This window comes from Aspergillus aculeatus (assembly GCF_001890905.1).
Source record: "Aspergillus aculeatus ATCC 16872 unplaced genomic scaffold ASPACscaffold_16, whole genome shotgun sequence".
In the NCBI taxonomy this organism is placed as follows: Eukaryota; Fungi; Ascomycota; class Eurotiomycetes; order Eurotiales; family Aspergillaceae; genus Aspergillus; species Aspergillus aculeatus.
Window position 1 is genome coordinate 856,778 of NW_017962991.1, and position 27,736 is coordinate 884,513.

The 27,736-nt window shown below is 54.0% G+C and overlaps 10 protein-coding genes across 10 annotated transcripts; 7 read left to right on the top strand and 3 right to left on the bottom strand.

The window, feature by feature from the left end:
- Positions 1-62: 62 nt before the first annotated feature.
- ASPACDRAFT_1882918 (peroxiredoxin-like family protein) lies at positions 63-1,050 on the top strand (the record flags this gene model as incomplete). Its single annotated transcript, XM_020198303.1, has 1 exon — positions 63-1,050. The coding sequence occupies exon 1, from the start codon at positions 406-408 to the stop codon at positions 1,048-1,050; it is 645 nt and encodes a 214-aa protein (XP_020053000.1). The 5' UTR covers positions 63-405.
- A 1,177-nt stretch (positions 1,051-2,227) lies between these two features.
- Positions 2,228-2,693, top strand: ASPACDRAFT_46832 (uncharacterized protein; the record flags this gene model as incomplete). The annotated part of the gene is made up of 3 exons (XM_020201848.1): positions 2,228-2,369; positions 2,439-2,523; positions 2,591-2,693. The coding sequence occupies 3 exons, from the start codon at positions 2,228-2,230 to the stop codon at positions 2,691-2,693; spliced, it is 330 nt and encodes a 109-aa protein (XP_020053001.1).
- A 775-nt stretch (positions 2,694-3,468) lies between these two features.
- On the top strand, positions 3,469-4,097 carry ASPACDRAFT_46833 (uncharacterized protein; the record flags this gene model as incomplete). The annotated part of the gene is made up of 2 exons (XM_020201849.1): positions 3,469-4,002; positions 4,065-4,097. 2 exons carry the CDS (start codon positions 3,469-3,471, stop codon positions 4,095-4,097), a joined length of 567 nt encoding a protein of 188 aa, XP_020053002.1.
- A 175-nt stretch (positions 4,098-4,272) lies between these two features.
- Positions 4,273-7,193, top strand: ASPACDRAFT_46834 (CHAT domain-containing protein; the record flags this gene model as incomplete). The annotated part of the gene is made up of 4 exons (XM_020201850.1): positions 4,273-5,013; positions 5,341-5,683; positions 5,732-6,201; positions 6,333-7,193. The coding sequence occupies 4 exons, from the start codon at positions 4,273-4,275 to the stop codon at positions 7,191-7,193; spliced, it is 2,415 nt and encodes an 804-aa protein (XP_020053003.1).
- Positions 7,194-7,284: 91 nt separating this feature from the next.
- Positions 7,285-9,265, bottom strand: ASPACDRAFT_46835 (F-box protein; the record flags this gene model as incomplete). The annotated part of the gene is made up of 2 exons (XM_020201851.1): positions 7,285-7,728; positions 7,781-9,265. The coding sequence occupies 2 exons, from the start codon at positions 9,263-9,265 to the stop codon at positions 7,285-7,287; spliced, it is 1,929 nt and encodes a 642-aa protein (XP_020053004.1).
- Positions 9,266-12,902: 3,637 nt separating this feature from the next.
- Positions 12,903-14,172, bottom strand: ASPACDRAFT_16799 (uncharacterized protein; the record flags this gene model as incomplete). Its single annotated transcript, XM_020197171.1, has 3 exons — positions 12,903-13,317; positions 13,386-13,894; positions 13,951-14,172. Coding segments are annotated over 3 exons (1,146 nt in total), but the record flags the coding sequence as incomplete, so codon positions are not given.
- Positions 14,173-15,553: 1,381 nt separating this feature from the next.
- ASPACDRAFT_81314 (amidase family protein) lies at positions 15,554-17,557 on the top strand. Its single transcript, XM_020205847.1, has 2 exons — positions 15,554-16,384; positions 16,437-17,557. Exons 1-2 carry the CDS (start codon positions 15,964-15,966, stop codon positions 17,462-17,464), a joined length of 1,449 nt encoding a protein of 482 aa, XP_020053006.1. The 5' UTR covers positions 15,554-15,963; the 3' UTR covers positions 17,465-17,557.
- Positions 17,558-19,268: 1,711 nt separating this feature from the next.
- ASPACDRAFT_81315 (uncharacterized protein) lies at positions 19,269-21,431 on the top strand. The gene is made up of 3 exons (XM_020205848.1): positions 19,269-19,437; positions 19,506-20,942; positions 21,010-21,431. Exons 1-3 carry the CDS (start codon positions 19,359-19,361, stop codon positions 21,297-21,299), a joined length of 1,806 nt encoding a protein of 601 aa, XP_020053007.1. The 5' UTR covers positions 19,269-19,358; the 3' UTR covers positions 21,300-21,431.
- A 1,460-nt stretch (positions 21,432-22,891) lies between these two features.
- Positions 22,892-24,766, top strand: ASPACDRAFT_46840 (cytochrome P450; the record flags this gene model as incomplete). The annotated part of the gene is made up of 6 exons (XM_020201852.1): positions 22,892-23,126; positions 23,182-23,267; positions 23,343-24,143; positions 24,204-24,305; positions 24,366-24,497; positions 24,572-24,766. 6 exons carry the CDS (start codon positions 22,892-22,894, stop codon positions 24,764-24,766), a joined length of 1,551 nt encoding a protein of 516 aa, XP_020053008.1.
- Positions 24,767-27,116: 2,350 nt separating this feature from the next.
- ASPACDRAFT_1859339 (uncharacterized protein) lies at positions 27,117-27,535 on the bottom strand (the record flags this gene model as incomplete). The annotated part of the gene is made up of 1 exon (XM_020197668.1): positions 27,117-27,535. A coding segment is annotated over one exon (385 nt), but the record flags the coding sequence as incomplete, so codon positions are not given.
- Positions 27,536-27,736: the final 201 nt, after the last annotated feature.

A 27,736-nucleotide genomic window follows, 5' to 3' on the forward strand; every position in this document is an offset into this window, starting at 1 on the left:
ATGTGCGGCGATTGGCTGAGCGCGGCCCTCGCCGAGCTCGGCGAGACTAGTCCCTACTAGGTAAGCGACCCCGATGGCAGGGACCCTTCCGCCCCTACGGCCCCGATCTAATCTACATCTCCGTCAGCACTTCGGCTGCGGTTGAGGTAGATCTCACGAAACTTACTAATCCTCAGGTCGCATGGATTTCCAAGCATCATCTTGCTAAGCAGCAAGAGTGCATCATGTCAAAGATCTTGTGCAGCTCTAGTCGCAGGATGATAGCTATAAAGAGCAACGCGATATCCGGCCCAATGCTACTTTTCTCACCATCGCATAACACAATCCACCTGTGCAGAACATCCCAAGTCTTCATTCCCATCAGTCCAGACTTATCTCGAGCTCAAACCGTCTGAAAGCCTCAAAATGTCTCTTCAAGCCTCCCTCCAAAGCGCCTACGCCGACTTCCAAAAGGCGGCCCCAGCCCCCGTCATCGACACCTTCAACTCCGGCGTGCAAGCCCTGCAAGACTCCTTCGACGCCAGCAAAGCCATTCAGCCTGGCCAGAATTTGCCTGAGTTTACTCTCCAAGATGCAACCGGCAACGCCGTCACCAGCACCAGTCTCCTAGCCAAGGGCCCCCTCCTGCTGTCCTTCTACCGCGGGGAATGGTGCCCCTTCTGCAACCTCGAGCTACGGGCTCTGCAGTCCCGCCTGCCCGAATTCACCGCCGCGGGCGTCACCCTTGCTGCCGTCTCCCCGCACCTCCCTGACACTTCCCTGTCCGTGGCGGAGAAGCACGCGCTCGAGTTTCCCGTGCTCTCGGACGTAGGGAACCAGCTCGCCCGCCAGCTGGGGATCGTCTGGAAGCAGCCTGAGGCGTTCGGTCCGATCCTGGCCGGCTTTGGGGTCGATTGGGAAAAGAAGTACGGCGATCAGAGCTTGGAGGTGCCGATCCCGGCGACCGTGCTCGTGGGCGCGGACGGGGTGGTGCGCAATGTGTTCTTGGATCCGGATTACACGAAGCGGTTGGAGCCGGAGACCGCTCTGGAGTGGGTTCGGGCTCTTTAGGAATGTTATATTATGGATTTTGGGGTAGGTAGTGGACGTCTCTAGCTTTTTAGAAGTGACCTTGTTTGTGCCTAGCTTAATTTTATGGAATTCTGTCTCGCGTTACTTCTTCTGAATGGGGTAGAACTTGTAGAATGAATCATCATGTGAGATGTGTGAGATATAATGTCACCAGCCACCAGTGGTCCTACCTTAGTCATATTTCCATCAATGTTACACCCCTCTAGCCGTGGGTACGCAGTCACTATCGCCCTCACACTCCCCTCGCATGATCCAATCACGTAGTTCAGCCTCGAAGCCTACCGTCGACATACTGGAGGCTCAAACCCTCGCTGCAACAATCACCGCTGCAATTTTGGGGGGTCGAATCTTGCATTAGACAATACCACTTGTCTATATGATTTCTTACGGCCTCGGATTGTCAGAACAATGTAGCCCAGAGATTGTGATAACTCCATAGATAGATTGGTTCTACCCCCGCGAACTCCAGGCCGGCCCAATCGTCAGGCCCCGACCTGACTCAGTCGATGCTACCTACCTGCATATACCCGAGTCATATGAGACAAAGTCGGTAGAGTGGAGTGTCGGGTTGGCCGAAGGGTTCGTGTTCGATGGTCTAGTTCGCTGACGGACACGGAGACGGCTTGTGCTTAATTGCGTTAGCTGCGCCGAGCTCGGCGAGCCCCGCGGAACCCACGCAGGAACACCGTCCACTCTGTAGTTCGGGTATCAGCCTCTTTTCAGATAGTCTAGCTGAAGAAATGCAGCTAGATGTCTTAGTTCACAAGGCTAAGCCGTGCAGCAAGAGTATAAGCTTACCAAGCCGATTGTTTAAAGATCCAAGTGGAGCTTCACAATACGATTGAGCCAATCGTGCCCTAATCAGGTTCCGAAGGGTCCAGCTGAATCTGCTCAATTTCGAGACCTATACGAAGCATGCATGCTCTGACTCGAGTGGGTGTAATGTTCGTGAGGCTGGAGAAAGGGGACTCCTACCATATTGGTCTTTCAAGCAGAGACAACCAGGTTGAATATATAAGCAGGGGCATCTGGAAAACTATATAAAGTCCCTTCCGACGAGACCACTTCTTCCTCTCATCACCCTCGATAAGAATCCTCCTCACACTGCAACAACGTATCTGCCTACCTGCATCCACCTTCCTCATCCTCTATCACAATGAAGTCCATCGCAGCCGCCGCCACTCTCCTCAGCCTCCTCCACGGAGCCACCGCCTCCATCACCTGGGGCACCATGTGCACCGGCACCGAGTTCACGGGCACCTGCACAAACTATCAGAGCACCAATGTGAACCAATGCAGTATTTTCTCACCCTTGCCCTGGCTCTCCCCCCGAATCCGTCTTTTCTTAGCATACTGACACCCGAAAGTCTCCTTCGCCGGCAAGGACGCGAGCTGGAATGATAAAGTCCAGTCCGTCAGCGTCTGGGATGGCAATGTCTGTACCTTCTGGATGTAAGTGTTTACGGTCACTAGGGAAAGGATCGCTATCGTGGATGGCGGGACTGATCTCTCTCTCTAGCGATGTCGGCTGCAGCGGCTCCAGCAGTGGAGCGCTGGAGGGGGCGTTTGCCACCATTGGCCAGCCTAAGCAGTGGAGTTCGTTCGCCTGCAACTATGCCTAGGCATGGTTTGTCGAGTCTGCAGGCCTGCCGCGTTTGTGGGCATAGAAGGAGTGGGGGACGGAGGCGGGCGAAGAAGGTTGTCAAGGGACCACTTAGCTTATTCAACATAGGCGGGTTGGGTTCTTTACAGCCTCAGGGTGGGGATACTGAGGGGAGGTGACGAGAGCGTTATTTGTCTCATTGTACGTAAATGACGAACCAACCGTAACGTTCTTGAACATGTCAGGTGACCTATGTTGCTCGGCTAGATTTGGAGATGAAGGCCATGCAAGGTATAAGCTGACCTGCATGCCGGCCGGTTGATCGCCACTCTAGTCTAGTATGTAGTTTTATTCAGATAGTATGGAGGTTTGTTACAAGCCCCTATTGTAGTCTTGATAATCAAGAACCGTAACAATATGCTTCACAGGCTTGATGTCTATAGTGATATCTCAGGATAAAAGCAAATATACAGTAGACGGGATGACATGGCAGTGCCAGCGCCACGGCCCGCCTAGAAAGAGGAAACAGTCCTTGGCTGAAAGAAATAGGTAATATCTCTTTCTGGTCAAAGATCATCCTTGACCAATCAGTTCATCAACGCTGCGTCTCAGCCACACGTTAGCTGCTTGATCTCATTAGTCAATCTAGTATATAGCGTATCCGCCTGACCGAGTCAGGCCTCCAGCTGTTCCATCACACTACATACGCCAGCCTTACCCCCCCTTCGTGTATCATCTCCTCCCACCATCACCCGCATAACACAGAAACCCGACTGAAGATAACTACTACCCCCATGCTGAAAGGCCTCGCACTCTGGGGGGGCAGGAACGAAGTGGTGCGTCTCCCCCCGCCTGGCCGGTCGAGTTCGGTCCCTCATCAGTGGACCGCGTTATACCTCGTTTCTCGCCCACTTCCCGACAAGGTCTCTGCCATCCAGTTCGATATTACCAGCCACGATCAGGGATATGGAAACCCCCAGAATGGGCTCTGGTCCTGGTTCGAAGTCTCGATTTTAGGCGCCTGGGCCGAAGAACCCGATCCCAACTTGTTCCACGACTTGAGCGACCCGGCTTACGTCCGATCGAGTCCAGAGGAATTTGGCGAGTGGATTCAGGAGCAAGGGCTATACTTCAAGAATCTGCCCATGGGCCATGCCCAGTCGAGCGGAGAAATCAGCACGACCCTGGTGAAGAATACTCTTCAATCACAATGGCAGCAACAAGTCGTGACCTGGAAGCGAGGCGGGGATGAGCATGAGAAGAGCGCTGAGCACTTGCTAAACCTCATCGAGGAAGGCAATCGGCTGGTGATCTGGGCAAGAGTACGGGTATGCTCATGCAGTAGCCCCAAGCATCAGGAGAACTGCTAACGAATCATCAAAGTTTCCAGGGTGGAGAAATGCGGTCAAAGAAGCTCGAATAAAGATATCGGCTCCGACTTCGATGCCAGCTCAAGCGGGAAGTTGCGAGGTGTGTATAGAAACTCTTGGGGGAATGAAAAGTCGGAACTAAATGTGGGTGGACAGATAACCAGGACTGTAACACCCACAGGTATCACGCCAAGGCCTCATACTAAACGCAAAACCATTCAACAAGTCATGCAGGAAAAAGCGCTGTTAGTATTCGGAAATGCAGTAACGCAGACTAGTGATGCCTTTATCGCTGCTAGAAAGGCTGACAATAAGTGGTGGACTTGTGTGGATCCAAAGAGCGGTGGATCCGGACACCAGAAGTCAGATATGATCACCGAAAGAATCCTCCGCAAGAAGGAAGAACTGTCGAGGCTGCCGGATAATGACCCTGGTAGGGCAGATGTCTTGAGAAATATTGCATTTGAGTACGAGGCGCGACGATCCGCCACAAGTCAAGAGGAGGAGGAAAATCTCAACAAAGCAATCGAATACTCCCAATTGGCAGTCCAAGCTAAGCCAGAGGCGCACGCGTACCGAATGTTCCTGATTATGAACCTGCAAATACGATATGAACGAACCAAACGAAGCACAGACCTCGACCGAATCATCACCGAAATCGAGACAATCGGGGATCTTGGAGGGCATGATAATTTCGTCTTCTCGTTGGTATTTGCTTCTGTCTATAATACGCGGTACCATGAGACCGGGAACACAGACGACTTGCAAAAGGCCCTGGATATCTACAAAGAGGTTCGCCACGCGGTCCCAAAGGAGGATTCCTTTGTTCAAATCCTCACAAGTGGCTTGGAAGAGATGTATATGGCGTACGCTCCTGCCGAGTTCGCGAGAGGAGAAAAGTTTGACACTTCTCTTGATAAGGCCGAGCAAGCTTTTGCTCTCGCGGAGGTCGATTCACCAATATACTGGGTGCTCCTTGAGATGCTTCAGGACCAATACTATCGCCGATACACTCAAACGGGGCATAGCAGGGACCTAGATCTCGCAATCGCCAGGGCAGAAGAATGACTTCCGTTGAAGGGGTCAAAGGACTTGCCCGGAGAACAGCGCACGGCTATTTACTTGATGGCGAGGTGGCAGCGTCAGGGACGACATGAAGATTTCGACAAGGCACAAAAGCTGATAAACACAGCAATAGATGCCGCGATCAGCGGTAGCGCCGAACAAATAGGGTTGATCATACAAAGGGCTGTGTGGATGGCAACAGAAGATCCAAACCGGACTGATCAGACACAGGCTCTGCGAGCCTCTATCGAGGAAGTTGAGACTATACGCGCTCATTCGTATGATGGCCTCAATTCACCCTACAAGAAAAAGATTTTACATGCGCTTGGTGGACTATATAAGGATCTCTATGGGTTGACCCACGACATCGCCGACCTTGACAAAGCAATCGATTCAATGGATGCCTTCTTTGGTCTGAATGTTGACGATACGAGCTCAAATCGGTTGATACTTGGGAACCTCTGGCTCGCGAAGGCCTCTCGCACGAATGATACTACAGCCTACCGTCGTGGACTACGGAGCTTCCAGCGATGCTATGAATCTGATCAAGCCCTGCCTATAGATCGTGTACGAGGTGCTTCATGCGTCATGCATCACGCAATACATCACCTAAACTGGACAGCGGCTAGAAGACTCGCAGAAGAATTCATATTTCCGCAGATACCTCTTATCAGCAGCCGCGACCTGAAGCATGATGACAAGACTTACAGTCTGCAAAGCCTGTCCGGTCTCGCTGGTCACACCTGCGTCGCATTACTTCGGAGTGGATCTCTGACACAAGCACTTCTGAAAATTGAGATCAGCCGTGGTATTCTTATTGGTGATTTGATTGACCTTCAAAGAGACCTGTCAAACTTGCACCGGGTGCATGAGGATCTCGCCCTGAGGTATAACATGCTTCGGGAGAAGGCCTTGCGTGATATCCATGTGGATGAGCCGCAGCCGATTAACAACCGTCGAGCTGCATTTCAACTTCTGCAACAGTGCGAGAGTCGCATCCGTGAGAAGACGGGCTTTGAGAACTTCCTGCAGCCGGTAACACTTCCGGAGATTATCGACTCTTCCCGCGAGGGGCCAATTGTTGTGGTGAATGTAACCTGCATGTCATCCGATGCTATTCTTATCACACGGATTGGATCAAACATTTACCGCTCGATAGCATGATCAGCCATTCTGTACCGCAGTTTCGTCATCAACTATTGCGAATGCGGTGCACCTGGAAGTCAGGGCCCAGAGATCTAGAGAGTGATCTGCCGCCAGAGGCGCAAGATGTGGATCTCCTGTCATGGCTATGGTACACTTGTGTAAAGCCAATCCTTGAGCTGCTCGCGTCGCATAACAGCATCTCTTCTCGGCACAAAAGCCGAGTCTGGTGGATTGGCGTGGGTGCGGCGAGTGGACTCCCCTTCCACGCCGCCGGCGACTACACCACCGGTCCCCACGACGAGAACAGGGCAAAGGAGAATTGTCTCGACCGCGTCATCTCTTCATATACCCCGACAATCAAGACTCTTCAGAATTCCCGGCGCAACGCTCAGCGAAGGGCGGCCCAGGCACCCATCCAGCCAGAGGACAGCCCGTCTCTGTTGATCGCCACGATGCCGGATACCCCGGGTCATGGCACACTCCATGGGGTCCGTCGAGAAGCCGAAGCCATTATCGATACCGTCAGACACGCCATGCATGTAAACCATCTGGCTGGGCCTTCTGCCGACGAGATTCTTGCCCAAATATCGACGTGCGAGCTGGTACATTTTGCCTGTCACGGGCACTCGGATCCCGAGGACCCGGCTGACAGTCATATGCTTCTGAAGAAGAGGAGTAGTTCTGGTTTCGTGGTAGACAAGCTAACCGTCTCTCAGCTCCTTGATCAAGCGACGTCCTGTGCCTGGATTGCGTATTTGTCTGCCTGTTCCACCGCGGAGAATCGCGCCGAGAAGCTGCGGGATGAGGGAATACACCTGACCACTGGGTTCTTGATTGCAGGCTTTCCGCATGTTATCGGCTCCTTATGGCCAGCAAGCGATCAGGTCTGTGTGTACATGGCGGCGTTTTTCTATGAGGCGCTGATTTTGCAGTGTTAGCCGGTAGTCCGACACTTCAAAGCGGCTCAGCTCATCCCAACCCGTTATGAGCTCCTTTCCAAGGTTTGTGCGCATCTGATTCACGTCAGTCTCAGTGGCATGCCGAACGAAGAGATGCGAGTACCCGAAGTAACAGGATTCGACTATCCTTGGTGGACTTCGCGACTGTGACACCTGTGACATACTCCCCACCGGGTCCATCAATCAACCAAGATACTTCCATCGAACCCTGTCGACCGAAGTGGGTAGAGGTCCGGTTATCGGAATAGAAGGTGAATCCTACAATGGGTGCCGAGTCATTGAGGATATGGATCACTATCCTTGTGAGTTGCAAAAGCTTCTGACTGTTGGCACCCGCGAAATCAATATTCAGCATACGGTTGTACCCTTGCAATGCTGGCTGCAATTCAGGAACGAGGGATACGGCTTCTCTTGGATAGGTGGGTGTCCACATTGGTTGGAGTGTGAAACTGTTGTCGTTTTCCGAAACGGTGTCACTGGCTTCGGTAAATCCCAAGGCAATCATTTTGAATGCCTTGCGTGCCATCGATCAGCAGACACGTTGACGATGCGGCAGTCGAACTTACATCAAACATAGCGACCAGTCGGATTCGTCGTGCTTTCATAGCGCCGAAGTTCAGCTTTCCCAACCCGATATCGGCCCGGTCCGTCTCTTGATCTCGCACCCACTGCGGCGGACATGCACCGTGGTCGCTTCCTTCAACGAGCACTCTTAGATTGGTGATGCCTCGCGAACTGACTTCTAGTTCAAATCCTGTTACACAAACGGACGGGGCAATTTGGATCAAATGGCCCGCATTGGGTGGCGTGAATCCCAGAGCAATGTCGGAAAGCGCTTGAGTAGAAAGGTTCAGAAGTTCAAATTCCAGACCGGAGATGAAACACTGCAAGTTAAAGTAAACCACATAAACACGAATGGTCTTGACAGTGGAGGCGTCCAAAGGTAGAATGACGGTCCTATCGTGGAGCCTCAGACTTCCTACAGAAAGTAGCCGGTGAGAGTCCTCCGAGACTTGGGCGCTGAGCATTTTACCGTGTGTCCCATTTTCAGTAGTTGTATTGGGGCTATGAGACAGACCTGCGTTTTTGGTACAGATACTGCCACAAAGGTCGGTTCCCTCCAAGAACTGAGAAAGCAGAGCCGCATTGATATCAGCGAGTCTCCATATTCGCCGCCGGTTTCTGGCCTGCGCAAAGTTGGAGCCGGAGGTATCGCTCAAAGCATGCTTCAGCGTAAAGTAAGCGTCACGCCAGTTGAGATCACCCGTCGAGTTAGCGGGCCAAGCAAATCCCATCTCACCATCTGCCAGAAACCTGGTGCGCCAGAAGAACTGAGGCAGCGATGACGGATCAGTCGCGGATGCAAGACTTCTTGACGCCAATCGCAACTGCTGAATGTCGGGTGAAGGGAGGACGGACACAATCATAAGTAGAACCTCGACTGGAAGTGAGGAGAATATGTCATCGCGCGAAGACGGCCTCCAGGCTCTATGCGTGGATTGTTGAGGGCAGAACTGAGTGTCCGGGGTAGCAAACGATAGAATCTCTGCCAGATCGCGGAACTGTGAAGGACAAGCCGAGAGATAATCAAATCCTTGGTCGATCATATCGTGAATCACAGCCCCCATCGGCTTTTGAAATTGGGCTGCGCCACCGAAGTCATGATCAGGACGAAGGTATCTATGCTTGTCCCATGTGGTACAAAACATCATCTGGAATAGGAGAGTGGAAACCTTGGTGAGGTCGGATCGGCCCCCCGGGACTCTCTGCAGTAGAATCTGCCAGCATAATTCATGCACGTCGAATGACCAGGTACCTGACGCCGGGTCGCGGAATCGGATGTATGACATCAGGCTGCCAACCCCGTCGTCGTCGAAACAGCAATCATGGTGCGAGGGGGCATGCATTCGATTGGAATGATTGACATATCCTACGCCGCTCACAGTGGCAGATTGGGTGACTAGCCATGAACCATCTAATGTATCATCGCGAAGCTGGATCACACGGAGCTGCCGGTACCATTCCAGATCGGTTGGCACGGTGCCAGGCATGACCAAGGTACGGGCAATCAGAATGCCACATATTGAACAGTAGTGATTTGGTGTTGTTCGAGTCATAGAGTATTATGAATGGATGGATGGATGGATGGATGAAGAGATGAAGAGATGAAGAGATGAAGAGATGAAGAGATGAAGAGATGGATGAGAGGGGGTGAAAACAAGGGACGAGGCAAGGCTGAGAGAAGTACAGTGAGATCATGTGATCCCTCTCATTTATATTAGCCTTATATGTGTCGAACATCAGAGATGGTGGCCCCAACTTGCGTCCCAATCACTATCCCGCATAGAATGGCTAAAAATGGCTTGAATAAGCACGCGCGAAGCTACCTTTCTGCGCCCACCATCTCAACCATTGGGTGCAATTGTTCGTGACTGCACCTGAGCCAAGCCAGCAATAGTCATAGAGCTTTTGTACGCAAGCCTGTGTGGAACATGTGCATGGCTAAGCATAGCAGCAGGTGTGTAGCAGACCCCATTGTAAAGCTTAGGCTTCTCCCGTGGTCGCTTCAGCATTCGAACTCTTTCTGTTCAGTGGACGTGTCCATCTAAACCATTATACCATACATTGCAGGAATGGCGGACATACCACCAGCAGGGGCCCCAATCTCCGGGAACCTCGGCATTTACAGTGCCCTGACCGCAATAAAGCCCAATTCTGGCGAAGCCCCAGTCTTCGTTCTCTGAAACACGCTCTGCGCAACCTCTTTTCCTCCACACGGAGGGATTTAAGACGGTCGTCGGCCGACCAGCCCTCCGAGATGACACCGAGCCATGTGCGCAACGAAGGTTTCGACTGGACGGAGTCAGGCAAAAATGGAACTCACTGAAAGCGCCACGCATGTGTGCAGTGGAGGAAACCGTATCGCCGAGACGCCGATCGGGAATCAGATCTTCAGAGCAACCTGAAATGTTTATTGATTACGAGTTAGATAATCTATATAACCGAGATAACAAATCCTACAAGCCTACCATAACTGTTAAAGAACGGTGTATAAAAGTACTCTTCCGCGGTCTCGTATATACTGCCGTCTTCTCGTCAGACAGGTCTCGGTAACGAAAACTCGCGCATTAATGATACCTCTGCAGGATTTCAGAAGGCGGGGGACCAAGTAAGGCTATTATTTGCGCGACATGAAGCTTTGCATCATAGCAGCTGTGTTGAATGTGGATAAGCTGAAACAGCTTCTTACCTTCTACAAGATTACACAACTGATTCTGGTATTAGTAAAAGCAACAAGAATAGCAAGGGATTAGTGTACTGGTCGTCCTGTCGAGTCGATCTTGGACGCTATTGGCCATTCAAACTGCGACTCTTTAAATCAGCGAGCATGATCAGATCCTCAAAGAAGATCATGATATTCTTTGATTTTTATATCTGGACAGCATAGCTCAGTGTTTACCCATAGAAAAACAAGAATCAATATAACTTACCCGTATGGATTACTCTGCATTCTTGGTGGAGAAAGTAAAGCTCTATAAGCAGAGTACCGATGTAGGTTTTGATATAGGGAGTAGCATCCTCCCATCGACGAAGCGCTGCTGATACATTAATAGAAGCTCCCTCAGAGACGGGTATACAAAACACAAATAAGAACCTTCCGGACCTTAGACTTCGAGGAAGTTAAGCAATGTGCGGAGTAGTAGGCGACCACAATGTGAGGGGTTTGCGTTGCAAATATACTCTTTAACCTCGTGCTTATAGCCGGTATAATGCGCATTGTTATTGGCAATCTTTAGTACCACGATGGTCTCCGGCTCCCCGATATGGCTATATACTTTGTTAGAAACCAAGAGGGCTTCGAATCAAACAGCAATCAGTGAAGACCTGTCACCGTTGTAGATCACGCGCGAGAAAGAGACAATCTCAAAGAGCTCATGACAAAGAAGCTTCCCTTGCCACCAACAGAAGAATGTGATGTGAATAGTTGTGGAAGGAGAAAAGCTCCAGGCGCCTAAGCAAGGCTGGTAACCTTGATCACGTGGGCCACGGTCACATGACAGGTGCATCTCTTTTGACGTTGCGGCCAAGGAACATTGAGCTTGCTGTTCTTCCTCCTTTGCATGGAGGCCTCCCTTCACAGCTGTTATGAAGATTCTTGCGACGTAATTTCGAGCGATAGGAGGTAAAAGAGGAGAAAGACTGACCGTTGCAATCGAGACAAATCAGTCTACGGCACCCAAGTGGAGCAAACTATGTTTCCTCCTCCATAACGCCTCGAGCTACGAGTACTGTATGTCGCAACAAAGAAACCCAAGCCCGTTGCGATAGTGCACTGCACTCTGGTTCGTACACCGAGTACTCCGTACTCCGTGGTTGAAGCGGGAAGACCGAAGATGATCCTCGGCATAGATAAGCGCGGGTGGCACTAAACCATGTTGGGAATACTGCGCATCGCCCCGCCCCGGTCGGAACTGTTTGCAACGAAGGTATCACTCACTGTTAGGTTATTTAGTTAGTTCATTGATCTTAGAGTCAGCTAAGGATTAGTAGCAGCGCTAACGGGAGAAAATCTAAGATTACAGTATCTATAGAGATAGATTAAAAGAGCAGCAAGGAAAGTAAAGGTTCCTTGAGCAAAAGGCAGTCCGGGTAAGGATCAAGATATATCAGTACTCAGAGACTGAAATCCCCGATTGAGGTCTGCAGTACACCTATCCTAGGAACGTAATGTCTAGATATCATAATGGCCGCAGAGCTTACCCATTCAAATTGCTATAGCTAAGCAAACCACAGTGGGATTATTCATGTATTCTAGCCGAAGCATTGTAGAAGTACGCTCAAGCGATGGGCAGGTCGGTCTTACCTGGCACTTGCCACTACGGATGCTTCTGACTGGATATAGCCCCGAGTCCCAGCCTTGTCCCAAGGGCTGCTCTGCGTCAACCTAATAGTAGTACTATGTACTGTACGTAGGAGGGATATTTAGAGGCGGGGTTCAAGCCACCACGCGCAGTGGCTTAATAAGATTCATGAATGCCCTGGAACTTGCAATCTGGGCTGGGCTGCACCAAGCGGCCATGGACTATGAGGATAATATTTATCTGATGCGCAAGGCGAAGAGAATTTGCGCGGCGATCGGGTAGAGCGAGACTCCGAATTGCCTCGCTGAAACTTGATGAAGCTCCCATGCCGGGATGTAAACCAAGGTCAATGGGAGGTCTAGACCCGCCGGTGGTTCCGACCACAACCAGTCCCACTCAAATTCAATTCCCCGGTTGCAAGTCTGGTTCCGACTCACCAAACGAGACCTGGCCGGGTGATGTTGCTCCGGCGGCTGGTGGGCTGGTTTCGAGATGGCTGCTTGCTATTCTCGAAAGTGTCGAACGTCTGTATGCTCTTGAGTGGCATGAGAAGGGAGACTGGAGTGAGCGCCAGTCCCTTTGGCCGTATAATGACCTCATTCTCGCCCTGGATGCCTTACATATTATGGTCTTCCGCACCTACTCCTTGGCGATGCGCTGACCCAATCCAGCTGTCGGAATTTGCATCCGTGAGACAAGCCTCAAATGCAGCCTAGGAGCTCCGTCCGGCATCGGCATTCTCGCTCTCGATCACCGTCACCGTCTCCTGGATGATAACCTGCCCCTTGCCGGCCGCGCGACCGGCATGCTTCGCGTTCTGCGGCGACAGCAAGTCCTCTGAGGAGCTGTCGTTCCCCGTGCGTGGCCCACCCAGCGAGGTTGACTCCGGGGTGGCGATCGCCCCCTTGCCCGTCTGCACGTCGACGTGATATGACCCCGCCTCGGCCGCTGCCTGGCCCAGGCTATTCAACTCCATATGCCCCTCCCAGGTGCGGCCGTACCCGCGGTGGAACCGACTGGATCGCTTGTTGGACGAGGTGGCGCCGCCGGAGGAGGAGGCCTTGAGGTGGTTGAAGTAGGAGCCGAAGAGGGACTTCAGGGCGGGGATGGAGAGGGCAATCAACGTGCTTCCGATCTCGGAGGTCTCGACCGCCAGCATCGGATCGTAGGCCCAGCTGCCGTCCGACGACCATTGGCCCACCGCCACCAGGTAGATGCGCGCGCAGGAGATGGCGAGGACTCTGCGGGAAATGTCTGGTCAGTTTGGGACTTGGGGGAAAAAAAGGAATTTGTTAGGCAGGGAACTCACAGAACACCCGGAAACATGATCAGTGACAGCTGGAATTTCCGTTGCCGCGACACATGCAGCATGTAGATCAACATGGACGGCAGAACCAACATGATCAGATCGCAGACTAAGGATAACCCCGAATTGACCGAGTAAACGTCGCCCCAGCTCAGACATTTGAACTGGCTCGCCCCGGCTTGCCATTCATACGGCCAGAGCCCCGTGACCGGTAAGCAGTGGAAGAGCAGCAGGAAGAACTGGGTTAGGAAGGCGAGCACGAGGAAGATGGAGGCAAGCTTGATGGCCAGGGAAAGTTTGTCGTGTCGCGCCGCCAACCGATGGTAGAAGGCCAGACCGGACAGGCGGCAGATGAACAGTGCGGTCGTGTACAAGATGTGCATGACGAAGTCCAGGACCTCTGTCTCCTTGACCTGGGACAATGAGAGGACGTACTCGATGTACTCGATATGACGGCCGCTGCCCAGATCAATGAGGACCATGGACAGCACGACCACGGTGATGTACAGCAGCTGCCAGCCGTTAGTCAGTGTAAGCTTTCCCGACCCGTAACCGCAGAGAGAATTACCAGAGTGAAGACGGCCAGGGAGTCGTCCATGCCAAATCGCTTTAGAAAGAAGATGCGGGCATAGCATCTCGCGATGACCACGAGTGTGGTCAAGGCGCAGACGAAGATGATGGCGATCTTGACCGGGCGATCGCGCGACTGGGCGAGGTATTCCAGGCTGATCCCCGCGGGGATGCGACCCGCAGCATCGGCCGCTTCAATGGCAGCTGGGATGTTGGCCATGTTGCTGCAGGCAGGCAGGCTTGCCAGGGACCACCGGAGTTACGGGGATGGAGTCGTTGTTTTGAGTCAGGATGGGGACGGGAGAGAGAAAAGACGAAGTGAAGAAGTAATAGGCAGACTGGGCCAGATCTTGCAATCTTGCATGCTCCGACGAACCAGAATTTCGGGGAGATGATGGGCACCTTGCGTTCTCCCTGAACTAGGAGGAATGCGGATGCGAACCATGGTCCGATGGACGAGTCCACCGGGAGGCGAACTAGTCAGTCTAGTCCAGTCTGTTTTGCCTCCTGGGGACGATAAAAGTGCATTAGCCTAGGGCTATAGGCTAGGCGAGCAGCACACTATATGTTAGTCCTGGTTAGTCCTGTTTAGTTCTCTCACTAGCCGATCCTGCCATGTGGGAAAACAGCCGACCGAACCATCCGACCAGGTTCGTGGGTTCTTCACAGTCTTGGTGGTTGTTATTGACAATCGAGAAGAAAAAAAAAAACTCTCTTCTCTCGGTCGCATGATTTTTATTTTTCTTTTCTCTTATTTTTCTATGGCGCAGTTTCTGCGTCTTGATGACGTTCCCGGGAGCGCGACACACGATCGATTACCTTAAACGCGATAAACGAGCAGCCCTGGCAGGACACGGACGAGGGAATCCATGGAACGGTTTTCCCTTTCTCCTGTGAACTGGGCCGCAGTGGAGCTTACCGCTTGAAGTGAGGGCAAATGAGGACCGATGAAGGTTAGTGCGGGGTGGGGGAGTCAGCACTCAGATTACGTGGAAATTACTCTTTCGGATCTCCTCGGCTACAGGGAAACCGTTGATTAATTAATCTACTGGAGTTGGGGAGTCGGTGACGATTATTCTTGCATTCTCTCAGGGGGAGAAGCTTCTGGGCGGCTTCGAGAAGATACACTGCATATTACGGCCCAAACATAGAGCAAACCAAGCACATACTTCCGAAGTCAACTCACATAATTAGTTAGTCCTTCTCATTCAATTCGACTCCCTCCTGCGTACGTCCTGACTTCTGACGGTGCCGAAGATCCGCCGGCGTCTCGACAGCCAGCTTGATCAAGCTTCGGCCGACGCTCCACCCGGTGTCCGTCCGCGGTGGCCTCATCGGCTAGTCTACTTGTCCATACGGAGTAGAGATTAATTGTCTCATGTCGACAAAGTATAAATGATTAATTGTACCCGACCAGGGAATTGGTTTCCTGCTCTCGAGACTTGCCCCTTGCATCCAGCGGTATCGCTGTATCCCCCCCCGATCTCCCCGATCCCCCCGATCGTCGGTCGCCGTTTCGGCCCAAGCCCCATCAATCGACGATTTACTCATAATCCTACCTTTCTCGTTCGGTTGTTTTTTCTTTCTTTTTTTTTCTTTTTGGATTTTCACTGTTTCCCTCCCACGTCATATCCCCGGAAATGCCTTCCATCGCGTCGCGACTCCTGGCCGTCGGCTTGGCCGTGGTGGCCGCCGCCTCGTCGGCGCAGAACGACAGCCTGGTCACCCAGCAGCTGGATCTGCAGCCCTACCCCTATGACTTCCCCAAGCTGGGCACCAATGGCTCCGATCTCTTCCCCATGCGTCTCTGCCATGGCTTCAAGCTCGAGGAAGCCAGCATCGACGAGATCCAGGCCGAGCTAGAGGCCAAGAATTTCACGGGGGTGCAGCTGCTTCAGTGTTATCTCGAGCGCATCTACCAGGTTCAGCCTTATGTCAAGTGAGTGTTCTCCAGAATAATAAAAGCCTGGGGCAAGGATAGGGCTAAAGTGTCGATGTGCACAGTGCGGTCATGCAGCTGAACCCCGATGCGGTGAGCATCGCCGAGGCGCTGGACGCGGAGCGGCAGGCGGGCACAGTGCGCGGTCCCTTGCACGGAATCCCCTTCTTGGTCAAGGATAACATCGCCAGTAAGGACAAGATGGAGACCACCGCCGGTAGTTGGGCCCTCGTGGGCTCCGTCGTGCCCCGTGACTCGCACGTCGTGCACCGTCTGCGCGAGGCCGGGGCTGTCCTGCTGGGTAAGGCGACGCTCAGTGAGTGGGCGGACATGCGGTCCAACGACTACTCCGAGGGGTACTCGGGCCGTGGTGGCCAGTGTCGCAACGCGTATAACTTCACCGTCAACCCTGGCGGTAGCAGTTCCGGCTCCGGCGTGTCCATCTCCACCAACCAGGTGCCTTTCGCGCTGGGAACGGAGACTGATGGCAGTGGTATGTTGTGAATCACAACCGATAGTAGGGTTGCTTTGCTAATGCGGTACAGTCATCAACCCGGCGGAGCGCAACAACATCGTCGGCATCAAGCCTACCGTCGGCCTCACCTCGCGTGCGGGCGTGATCCCCGAGTCCCTGCACCAGGACACGGTCGGCACCTTCGGCAAGACCGTGCGCGACGCCACCTACGCCCTGGACGCCATCTACGGCGTCGATTCCCGCGACAACCAGACCGCCGCGCAAAAGGGCAAGACCCCCACCGGTGGGTACGCCCAGTTCCTGACGGACAAGTCGGCTCTGAAGGGCGCCGTGTTCGGTCTGCCGTGGATGTCGTTCTGGCAGTACAACGACGCCGCCCAGAACGCCCAGCTGATGGAGCTGCTGGAGCTGATTGAGTCGGCGGGTGCGACCATCATCAACGGCACCGAGCTCCCCCACTACAAGGAGATTGTCGACCCCGAGGGCTGGAACTGGGACTACGGCACCTCTCGGGGCTACCCCAACCAGTCCGAGTACTCCTACGTCAAGGTCGACTTCTACAACAACATCAAGGATTATCTCGCCGAGCTGAACAACACCAACATCCGCTCGCTGGAGGACATCGTTCAGTACAACATCGATAACGCCGGTAGCGAGGGTGGCCTGCCCGGGGTGAACCCGGCCTTTGCCTCCGGACAGGATGGCTTCTTGGCGTCGCTGGCGACCAAGGGTGTGATGAACGAGACTTACTGGCAGGCGCTGGCGTACTGTCAACGCACCAGTCGGGAGGAGGGCATTGATGCGGCGCTGCGCTACCAGGGCCGCAACATCACCGCTCTCCTGGCCCCGCCGGACTTTGCCCCCTCCGTCGAGATCGCCGCCCAGGCGGGTTATCCCGTGGTCACCCTGCCGGCCGGTATCAACGAGGACTCGCACATGCCCTATGGATTGGCCTTGTTTGGTACTGCCTTCTCCGAGGCGACCCTCATCAAGTACGCCAGTGCCATCGAAGATCTGCAGCTGTCCTCGCAGACTCCCTGGAAGCGCAGCCTGCCCACCTGGAGCGGGTATCTGGAGCGCAACATCCCCGTGAACTAAGGGGTCTGCCGGAGGTGTGAAAAGGTGGGGTGAATGTGTACATATGCGGTGTTCTCGATAGACTTATAATAGTAATAGATCTTCGTCGCTGTGACTGTGTCTGTGTCTGCTGTGTTGTTTTGGTCTTAGTGGGTTGGTGAAGTGGAAGGTCGGGGGAGGATAGGACGGGATCTGTGTGGTAGATGACCAGGTACGTTAAAATACCGTCTTGTTGCGTCGGAGGCAGTGCCATACTTACTGGCTTGGATTAGAATTGTTGTTCGAATCTCCAACTTTCTCTCTGATGTGTTGTCTTGGTGATGTGGTACAATGGGATCTCAGTCGGGGTTCTGTGGCAGTAGATGGCCAGGTGAATTAGCATACCGCCTTGTTGTGTGGTAGGAAAGTGATATACTTACTGGTTGGGTGCGGACTCATTGCTCGAACTCCCACCATGTATGCAGTCCTACCCATCTCCCTGGCTATCAGAGACGGACTAAGAGATGGAAGTGAACCGATCGCTGAGAAGGATTGAGCTTCAAGAACTTTCCGCCTGTCGCAAGAGGCAAGGCAGGGCTGCACAAGCGAGGCGGGAACGCCGGCCCTAAGGCAACAAGGCTAACCGATCAAGGCAGGATATCCACTGTCCGTGGACACAATCATCGGAGGTTTAGTCCGATGTGCGAGAGCCTGCCACTGGCGAGAGTGGCAGAAGGTAATTGTGGTTGATGAGGAGCTACGCCCCCCACAGCTGCCACCTTATGTCTCATATTGCTGAGGCATGTGGGCATCGAGACCATTCTTTCACCGTGGCCACTCCCAGCGGGTATCAGACCAGTCTGGAAGGAGGCAACCGTGCATGATGCCGCTAACCTGGGAGGTGGTTTCCCCCGAGCTGTGGATGGGCGGCTTGCCACTCGTGTAGGGCAACAGCACCTGCATGGCAAGGCAGGAGGTGAGTCGCCCACGCGGAGCAGCGACAGCCGAATGCACGATGGCAAGAACGGGAGTGGACGGACTGCCAGTGGTGATTGCATGGTCCGTTTCTCGGCAGACGCCGTGATGCAGATGAAATCCTGATCCAGATCGGTCGTCGCCACGCCCGGAACTCAGCTCCATCGTGATGCATGAACGTCTTACCTGGAGGCAACCACCGAAGACCAGTCAGGTTGGGCAGAGGACATGCACGTGGGAAAGGGGCACTCCACCTCACGTGCTCAGGTCGAGAATCCTACACTCTGCACCGCCTGAAAGGGAGGAGGTGGTGGTGGCGAGGTACCGTGGTGAGCAAGAACGGGCACAGCAGGAGGGATCCTGGTTGTGGTACGAAGCGATAAGCCGTATACTACCTGAGAACTCGAACATGGAGACAACCGCATTGATGATTGGCTTCTCCCCGGATTTGAATCGACCCCACGTGGATCATGTTCGGGCTGTGATTGGCCCAAATGCTCCGCTGGGCGCCAAGAGCTGCCAAGCCAGCCTCCGAACACCGCCAAGCCCATGCCAAGTGATTCTGGGGGGTTAAACCGTGGACAAAGCAACCCTCGACCGCAGCTTAATCTCCTGCTCGAATCAGCGTTGGCCGGCCAGGAACGTGCGGAAGGGAAGATGCTGGTTCAACTGGTCCAACTGGTTAATGCTTCCTGGTCAAACACACGCCACTCTGTCAGATGCCACTGTCCCATAGTCTACACAATTCATCAACCACCACCACCACCAACACTCATCCTGGTAAGCCCATCTTCAGCCTGGCCACTCAGTCAGCCAGTCGGCCATTCCAGCCATGGCTACATAAGACTCACCTCTCCTTCCTTCTCCCTCCTACTTCTTTCCTTCCTCTCTTCACGCCTCCTCCTCTCCTGCAGCAGCCGCCATCCCCTCACGCGACATCATCCCAGCTTCTCTAGCCACGATGACGCTGCATCAATACGACTACATCTTTGCCATCGGCACTCTGTTTGCCATGCTGGATGCCTACAACAACGGTGCCAGTAAGTTGCCGGAAATCCTCTCCGTGTTATGGTTTCCATCTCTGACCCCGCTCGTTCTTACCCTGCAGACGATGTTGCGAACTCCTGGGCCACGAGTGTCTCCTCCCGCTCCGTCTCCTACCGTCAAGCCATGATCTTCGGAACCGTCTTTGAGATGCTGGGCGCCATCTGTGTCGGAGCCCGTACCGCCGATACCATCAAGAACGGAATCATCCCCAACTCCGCCTTTCAGGGAAACGCGGGGGTGCAGATGCTGGCTTTCACCTGCGCCCTGGCCGCTGCCTCCTCTTGGGTGATGTGGTGTACGCGACACTCTGCCCACGTCTCCTCCACCTACTCGCTCATCTCCGCGGTCGCTGGTGTCGGTGTGGCCACGGTCGGCGCCTCCCAGGTACAATGGGGATGGAACGACGGCAAGGGAATGGGCGCCATCCTGGCGGGTCTAGGCATGGCTCCCATTATCTCCGGCTGCTTTGGCTCCATCATCTTCATGCTCATCAAGGTGGTCGTGCACATGCGGAAGAACCCTGTTCCCTGGTCGGTCTACACCTCTCCCCTCTGGTTCCTGATTGCCGCCACTGTCTGCACCCTCTCCATTGTCTACAAGGGTTCGCCCAGCCTGGGTCTGAGCAAGAAGCCTGGATGGTACATCGCGGCCGTGACCATGGGCACCGGCGCCGGGGTGGCAGTGCTGTCGGCTATCTTCTTCCTCCCCTTCGTCCACGCCCGTGTCATCAAGAAGGACCCCAACGTCAAGTGGTGGATGTTCGTCTACGGCCCTCTGCTTCTGCAGCGACCCGCCAACCCCAGCTCTGAGTCCGCCAAGGTCCCCAACTACGCCGTCATCCAAGAGGATGAGTTCCCCTCCCCGCCCGGCTCGCCCGAGACCCTCAAGGGCGCCGACGCCGACGTGGACGCCGTTCACAAGGCCTCCACCAGCGGCGAGAAGGAGCTCGTCGCCTCTGAAGCCCAGCAACTCACCTACAAGGAGCTCATGGCCCAGTCCGACGGCCGTCTCCGCGCCCGTCTGCTGCAGAAACGCGGCCCACTGGGCTGGGCGATGCGCACCCTTCGCGACAACCCGATGGGTCCCGGTCAGCTTTACGAGTTCCGCAACATGGCCATTCTCGCCAAGCGCATTCCCGCCATGATCGTCTGCGGATTGCTGTACGGCATGCACTACGACATCCACGCCGCTCAGAGCGGGATCAACGGCACTCCCGAGGGCGACCGCATGCAACGAGTCTACGCGCACGCGACCAAGTACCCGAACGAGGTCGAGCACACCTACTCCTTCGTCCAGGTCCTGACGGCCTGCACGGCCAGTTTCGCCCACGGTGCCAACGACATCGGTAACTCCGTTGGGCCCTGGGCCGTCATCTACTCCGCCTGGAGCACCGGCAGTGCCGCCCAAGCCAAGGCTCCCGTTCCAGTGTGGCAGCTGGCGGTGCTGTCGGCGTGTATCTCCATTGGCTTGATCACCTACGGGTACAACATCATGAAGGGTGAGTTTAGCCTCTTTACTAGTGTATCCCTTCGCCTACGTGCGTGTACTAATGAAATGGGTAATAGTCATGGGCAACAAAATCACCTACCACTCCCCTAGCCGCGGCTGCTCGATGGAACTCGGCGCCGCTCTCACCGTTCTCGTCTTCTCGCAGTACTCTCTGCCCGTGTCGACCTCGATGTGCATCACAGGCGCCACGGTTGGCGTCGGACTGTGTAACGGCACATGGCGCGCGGTGAACTGGCAGCGGGTGGGGCTGTTGTTGACCGCGTGGATTTTGACCTTGCCCATTGCAGGGACACTGGGTGGGTGTCTGATGGGGTTGTTCATCAATGCGCCGCATTTTGCTTCATAGTGGGCAGGGTCGGGCTGATGGGGAAGTGTAATTAGACCTTTTCTTTTGTGTGATGCCCGGTGGTCAGATGGCTGCCATGTTTATTGGAGGGGGTAATGTACATTTTAGTAATGCAAAAATGGGTTTCTTTGGGTCTCATCCTGTGTTGAATACAGTAGGTCGGTTACATGTCTCTGTAGGCTTTACTGGAATGGTCAAATTCTCACGTTCAAGCGAAAAGACTTCACTGGTGTCTGTCAGCATGCACCGCTGCGGGGAAGGTAGATTCGCGTCACGTGCTCCATTATCTACTACGATTGAGTCAATGCTTACCACCTTCCTAGTTTTCCTTAATGTAATCTTGCGAGGGAATTACAGTCGGTGGCTCGAATTTCATAGCATTGGCTGATTGCATCGTAATATTTTTAGATCTTTCAAGCTTTGCCTCAAAGTTGTCATGTTGAGAAAGCACAGCAGGCAAAGACATCAGCCAACGTGATGTGAACGAAGCGCATCTGGAAAATAGCAAGGATATCCCCGGGATTGAAAACCACGGTGATATGAGAAGCGCAACAGCCATGGTAGGTAGAAAATGAGTTGGGCAGGGTTGCAAGAGCAGCACCTCTCACCCCATCGCCAAGCCCTTTCTCACTCGATGCTTTTGACGAGAATGTAGAATCAAAGCCTCCGTTGTATAATGGAGGTTATGTCCGAGGAAAACTACAACGCAAAGACAAGGCGTTTCTCAGATCTTCGCCTGTCGACCGAGAATGAAGCAGCATTGGGTGACAGTCCTTCAGACTCATCACCTCGTCGCAGTGAATCTGACGATATCCTGGATATAGGCAAGCGGAATATCAGAGAAAGTCCGACGGTGAACTTGACTGGTTCAGAAGTGAGGATGCTAGATTTGTTGCAGTTGATGAGCAGGCTGGGGTGGTGATAATAATGGGCGTATATGTTCGCACTTACTCCATTGGAATTGGCTCTGGCGACTGTCTGTCCATGGCTGAGGTCCTGTGAGCTTATGTCGAGCAAACAATTGAGTCGTGTTAAGTAGCTAGGCTCTGCTGGGAAAATAATGCAAAAGAAGACGAAGCAGAGGGGTGTTCGAGAGAGTAGCGGGCAAGGAGAGATAGAGACAACGCTAAGATAGGTGAATATGTGAGTGTTTCGTAGTCAGGCGAGCAGTCGAGCAGCCTGAAGCCACGGTCCTCTCACTCTCACCTCCGCAGGACAAAGTGAGGTTCACTTCATATACTTCATCGCGGAGATGGAGGAAGTCAATCTCCCTCGGCTAACCCACCTTTTCTCGCTTACAGCTTGGCTAAGCTTAGCTCTTGTTTAGCTCACTTGCTCCATCAGTCATGGGTTGCTGGGTGGCATTAGCCTTCCTCTTAGCGCCCCCGCCCCCAAACAACCGATTGGAGATGCCGGCCTCAAGCCCCACCGATCAGCGGGTCGGGTGGGCATCGACCAGCCGCTGCCAGCGCTTGCATCCACCCTTATATTTCCCAGCATTTCCAATCCACCGACCGTGGCCTGCCTGTATTCTGCACAGAACTTACGAACAACACCACACCCACTCGGATCGGAGGATCAGAGACCTCAGAATGCAGCTGTCGGACTTGCTGACCTGGTTTCATGCCAACCTGCTAGCCTCATTTTCCACTTTGGCGAGCATCGTCCTGGCCAGCTTTGTCCTCGTGGCTGTCAAACGGCGGTATTTTACTTCACTGAGGGACATCCCGGGGCCATGGCTCGCCTCCGTGTCCAGCCTCTGGCAGGTCTATCAGCTTATCAAGGGCCACACCGAGCAGGAAATGATTCGATTACATCGGAAACATGGTAGAGTTCATCATCCGGAACCTGCCGCGCAGAGATGAGTCTTACTTGCGCACAGGTCACTTCGTCCGGATTTCCGAGAACGAAGTTAGCGTCTGTCACCCAGATGCCATACGGTTACTGCTCCAAGCAAATCTTGCCAAGGTACGACCAACCTACATCGCATAAGGCCCATTATTGTGCGCCTTGCATCCCATAACCCGGCTTAAAAACACTTAGGGCTCCTGGTATTCAATTTTCAGTCTCCCCGACTATCACTACGTGAACCAGATGTCTGAGTTGAACCCCCAGCGTCACATCCACAAGTCGCGGAACATAGCAGCAGGCTACGCGTTGTCCAACATCATCAAATCCGAGCCACAGGTGGACGCTCTCCTCGTTCGCCTGGAAGAGCAGTTGGACCGGTCGATCGCCTCCGGGCAGCCTGTCGAGTTCGACCGATGGTTCAACTACTTTGCCTTCGACGTGGTCGGCGAGGTGACCTTCTCCAGTCCGTTCGACTTCCTGGCGACGGGCACCGACATCCGCCACGCCATCGCCAACAGCCGCGCGCTGGCCCTCTACATCGCCATCATGGGCCATTACGTCTGGCTGCATAACCTCACGCTAGGCAACCCGCTGCTTAGCCACCTGGGCCTGCAGCCCACCTCCCACATCTTTGACACCTGTCTGGCGGCCATCGACCACCGACAACGCCAGAGCCAGGCAAAGACTCCTGCTCATACGCCGCCTCCCGCGGCTCCTCCACGCCTCGACATGATGGAGCGGTGGCTGACCACACGCCAGCAGCACCCGGAACGGATGGCCGAGTCGGAGATCATGGGCGCCTGCGTAGCCAATGTCGGCGCCGGCGCCGATACCACCAGTGCCACCCTGCAGGCGTTTGTCTACCACCTGATCCGTCATCCGCAGTACCTGGCCAGATTGCGCCAGGAACTCGACGAGGCGCAGGCGCGCGGCGAGCTGAGTCCCATCGTCTCGTACGCGGAGGCTACCAAGCTGCCTTATCTCCAGGCTTGCGTATGTTTGACTCCTGTAACTGGGGTATAGATATGTAGGATTCTGACCGTCGCAACACAGATTCGGGAAACATATCGCTACCATCCAGCCACCGGGACTGGACTGCCGCGTGTTGTGCCCGCGGGTGGAATCACCATCGCGGACAGGCATTTCAGTGAGGGGGTATGTGCAGTACACTATACCCTTTGCAAACCCGAGAGGCTAATGACAGAGACTGTGTAGACCCTCTTAAGCATCAACCCGTGGGTGTACCACCGCAACGCCAAATTCTTCGGCCCGGACTGTGATGAATTTAACCCCGAACGGTGGCTCGATGTGGATCGGGCGAAGCAGATGGATCCGTTTTTGATCCACGTGAGTGTTCCTCTACTCCCTCGGACTATCTGTTCAAATGTGCTTGTAGTGCTGACATGCATCCATCCGGGCAGTGGAGCGCAGGGTACAACCAATGTCCCGGTCGCAACCTCGCGCACTTCGAGATTTCCAAGGTCGCGGCCTGTCTCGTCCGGGATTATGAGATTGCGCAGGTCGACTCGGATGCGCCGTGGCGGTTCGAGACCCATTTTACCGCGGTGCCGTATGGCTGGCCATGTTGGTTGCGGCGGAGGGCTGTTGGGAAGTGACGGGGTTCAGTATGGCTAGCCCATCATCATATGCTTCTAGGAAAGATTTTACTCACCACTGTGGACGAGCTACCATTACGTGGTGGAAAAACGGGGCGGGGCATACGATGGCTTCTGATTCAATATCGGTGGCCGGGCTTAACTGGGTCGTACTCTAGGATCGAGATTGTGATTCAAATGCATTGCCTTAGTATCAACGTCATGCTCCTAACTAACAGTGCGCCACCTTTCGCCCAATTATTCCATCGAGACAGTCTGGCCAGAAATGAAAGCAAACAAAAGATCAGTAACTTGAGAAGAGACGGAGGGGGGATTGTCTGCGACGGGGTGGGCTATCGTGGGACTCAATCACCTGCCCTGCATCCCCAATCTCCACATCCAATACATCTTCGCGGAAGCTTCGCAGATGGTCTGGGTACGTGGCCGTGCTGGGTATCTGGTGGAAGCCTCGTCCATGAGCTTCCGAAGATAGAAAGGTGACAAATTTCTTCCTGCCAACTGCAAAGCTTCAACGTAGGCCGGCAACAAGATGGATCCGACGGGGGAGACGGGCAATCCTCCCAACGCTTGGTGGTAGGTCTCGAGTGGTCTCAGTCTCAGATCATAGTCGGCATGGGCGTGGTGGGAACTTCCACTGGGCGTCCGCCGAGAAGTGTCCTCGAAGTCCAGGAGGGAATTGTTCTTCTCATTGTCCTGGGAGATCATACGGTGCATGGAATGGAAGCTGAAGCTGAACGTTCTCTCGTCTCTCTGATCGATCCAGTCGTCGCCTTCTCCTTTGATGAGAGGCGAGCCTTGCTGTTCGAGACGTTTGAGGATCGGCTTCCGAGCCGTCGGAGATTCAAGGCCAACATCACTGTACTAGCAGTTCGCACATCAGTGGGGAACAGAACAGGATCGGGTTGCGTGTGCCTAGTCACCCGGATACCATCCTTCTCACGGTAACAGGAGAGAATACCGCCGAGAATAGTGACTCTGATAGGTGCGCAGTTCGGGTCCCCTCGGAGCCATTCAAACAGCTCAATCACCACAGGCCCGGCGATATCTGCGTCGGCCTGGTACGGAGCAGGTAGACATAGATGTCTGATGCCAGCGTGAACCAGACGACCGCCAAATTCGTTAAACCATCGTGCCAAGATGTTGCTCAATGTCAAGGCTATCGCGAGTATGCCTTGAAGTAGGATGCCTGCCACCATCTTCCACTGCGCTGAGCGCTAACGCCGAAGTATCGAGAATGTGTTAGGGCTGGGAGAGTGAGGGAATTCTGGTGAAAAGGTCAGACTGCTTTACTTCGGAGTGAAAGAAGATGGCTTCGAACTTATAGCCGGGGAGGACGACTAACAATATCCATCCGAGGGGCCTTGGGGTCGGGGTCGGACTCTGAGAGTGAAGAGCATCAGAGCATCTATATGCCGGGCTTGTCAGCTGTGACATGAGCCCCTAAAACCTAGCGGATAAGAGCTCTGCTCCTTTGATGGCACCTTCATCATGGTACATCCTTTGCAGCCTGCCTTTGTGATGATCACGCAACTGCAATGATCGTCGGCATAATTCAAAAAGTAATTGCATGAAAGCTGTGTTGTATTGTCTAATCATTACTTGAAAGGAGAACTAACGGAAACGGTTCCCGGAGAGTGAGCAGCTCATCAGACACATCTGGGCAGTCAGTATAGCATTTCGCCGTCGGAATCCAATTCGAGATTATTTTCATCTACCCAGCCAACAGGCGCAGGCCCATCGTCCAGAGAAAGACCCAGCTGCTTGAGCTTCCCATCAATAATGCAAGCTTGGTCACCCTCATTTGGTGCTTTCAGCGGTGCACGCAGAACGCCCATGCTCTTGTACTCCAGATAGAGGCGGCCAAAAGCTTCCTTCAGTTCGCGCTTTTTCTTCGTCGACTGGCGACCAGTGCGCTCGTGCAGTGTCACCCAGCCCTGGATAGAAGGCGAGATCTCCGATATAAAATTCGAGGGATCCCATTCCAGGTGCATGGGCGAGGGCCCAACGGAGAATTCGAAGGCATACTTCATCAGCACCTCGAACTGGTACCTCCACCAACGGCCCGCCCGGTAACCTAGGTCACGCAGCATCAAGAACACGAGGTTCTCGAGGCATTGATCGTATCGCAGCATTTTGACCGGATACTTGCCCGGGTCTTGGCGACCACGGCAGTTCAAGTGGGCATAGGGGGTGTCTCGATACCCACGGTTTTTAGAGCTATGAAGGGCCGAGAACCGGAGGTAATCACTTGAGGTGGAGATGTAGCTGCCGCTGTCGTAGCCATAGTGGGTCGCCTGTTCCAATGGGACCAGAGGCTCTGCAGGCGGGCTCGGAATTGCAGGCGAGTGCACGTCGGACATGCGGTAAAGGAAAACGCGCCCTGTCTAACTCTCAAAGTCGCCACAAACCGTTGGGTAACGCTCGTCTGTATGGAAATGATACGCTGGAAGAGGGATGTACCGCTCGTCCTGCGCCTCCTTGTTGTCTGCATAGCAATGACGCCGCTCGGGGTCCTTGCAGGGGTAGAATCTGCCCGTCGCAGCAAGAATCTTGGCTGCCCGGTCGATATTGGTATCCTCGACAGCCCATGCCGTGCAAAAGCATTTGATGGGCGCCCCCATGATGGACAAGGGTTGATCCCCGGTCAGGTAGGTGCGAATCTTGTTCGAATCGAATACCCACTGCACCCAGGACTCGGCATCGCCATTGCCTTCGGAGAAGGGAAGCTCTGGCGCGGGTGGTGGGGGACTGGATTGGTTGTAGTACATCGTGTCGTGGTCTCGATGGTAGGGGAATCGGAATGTGAGTTGTAGTGGGTGGTTGCTGACTCTGATGATGGTGATGTCTCAGATCGGGGTGGCACAAACCTCCCTTATATAGACCAAGCCCGTCTCAGAGACTAAGAAGGCCAAAGCATTGTCTCATGACGATGAAAGAGATTTGGATGGACCATGCATTGTTCTGATATGC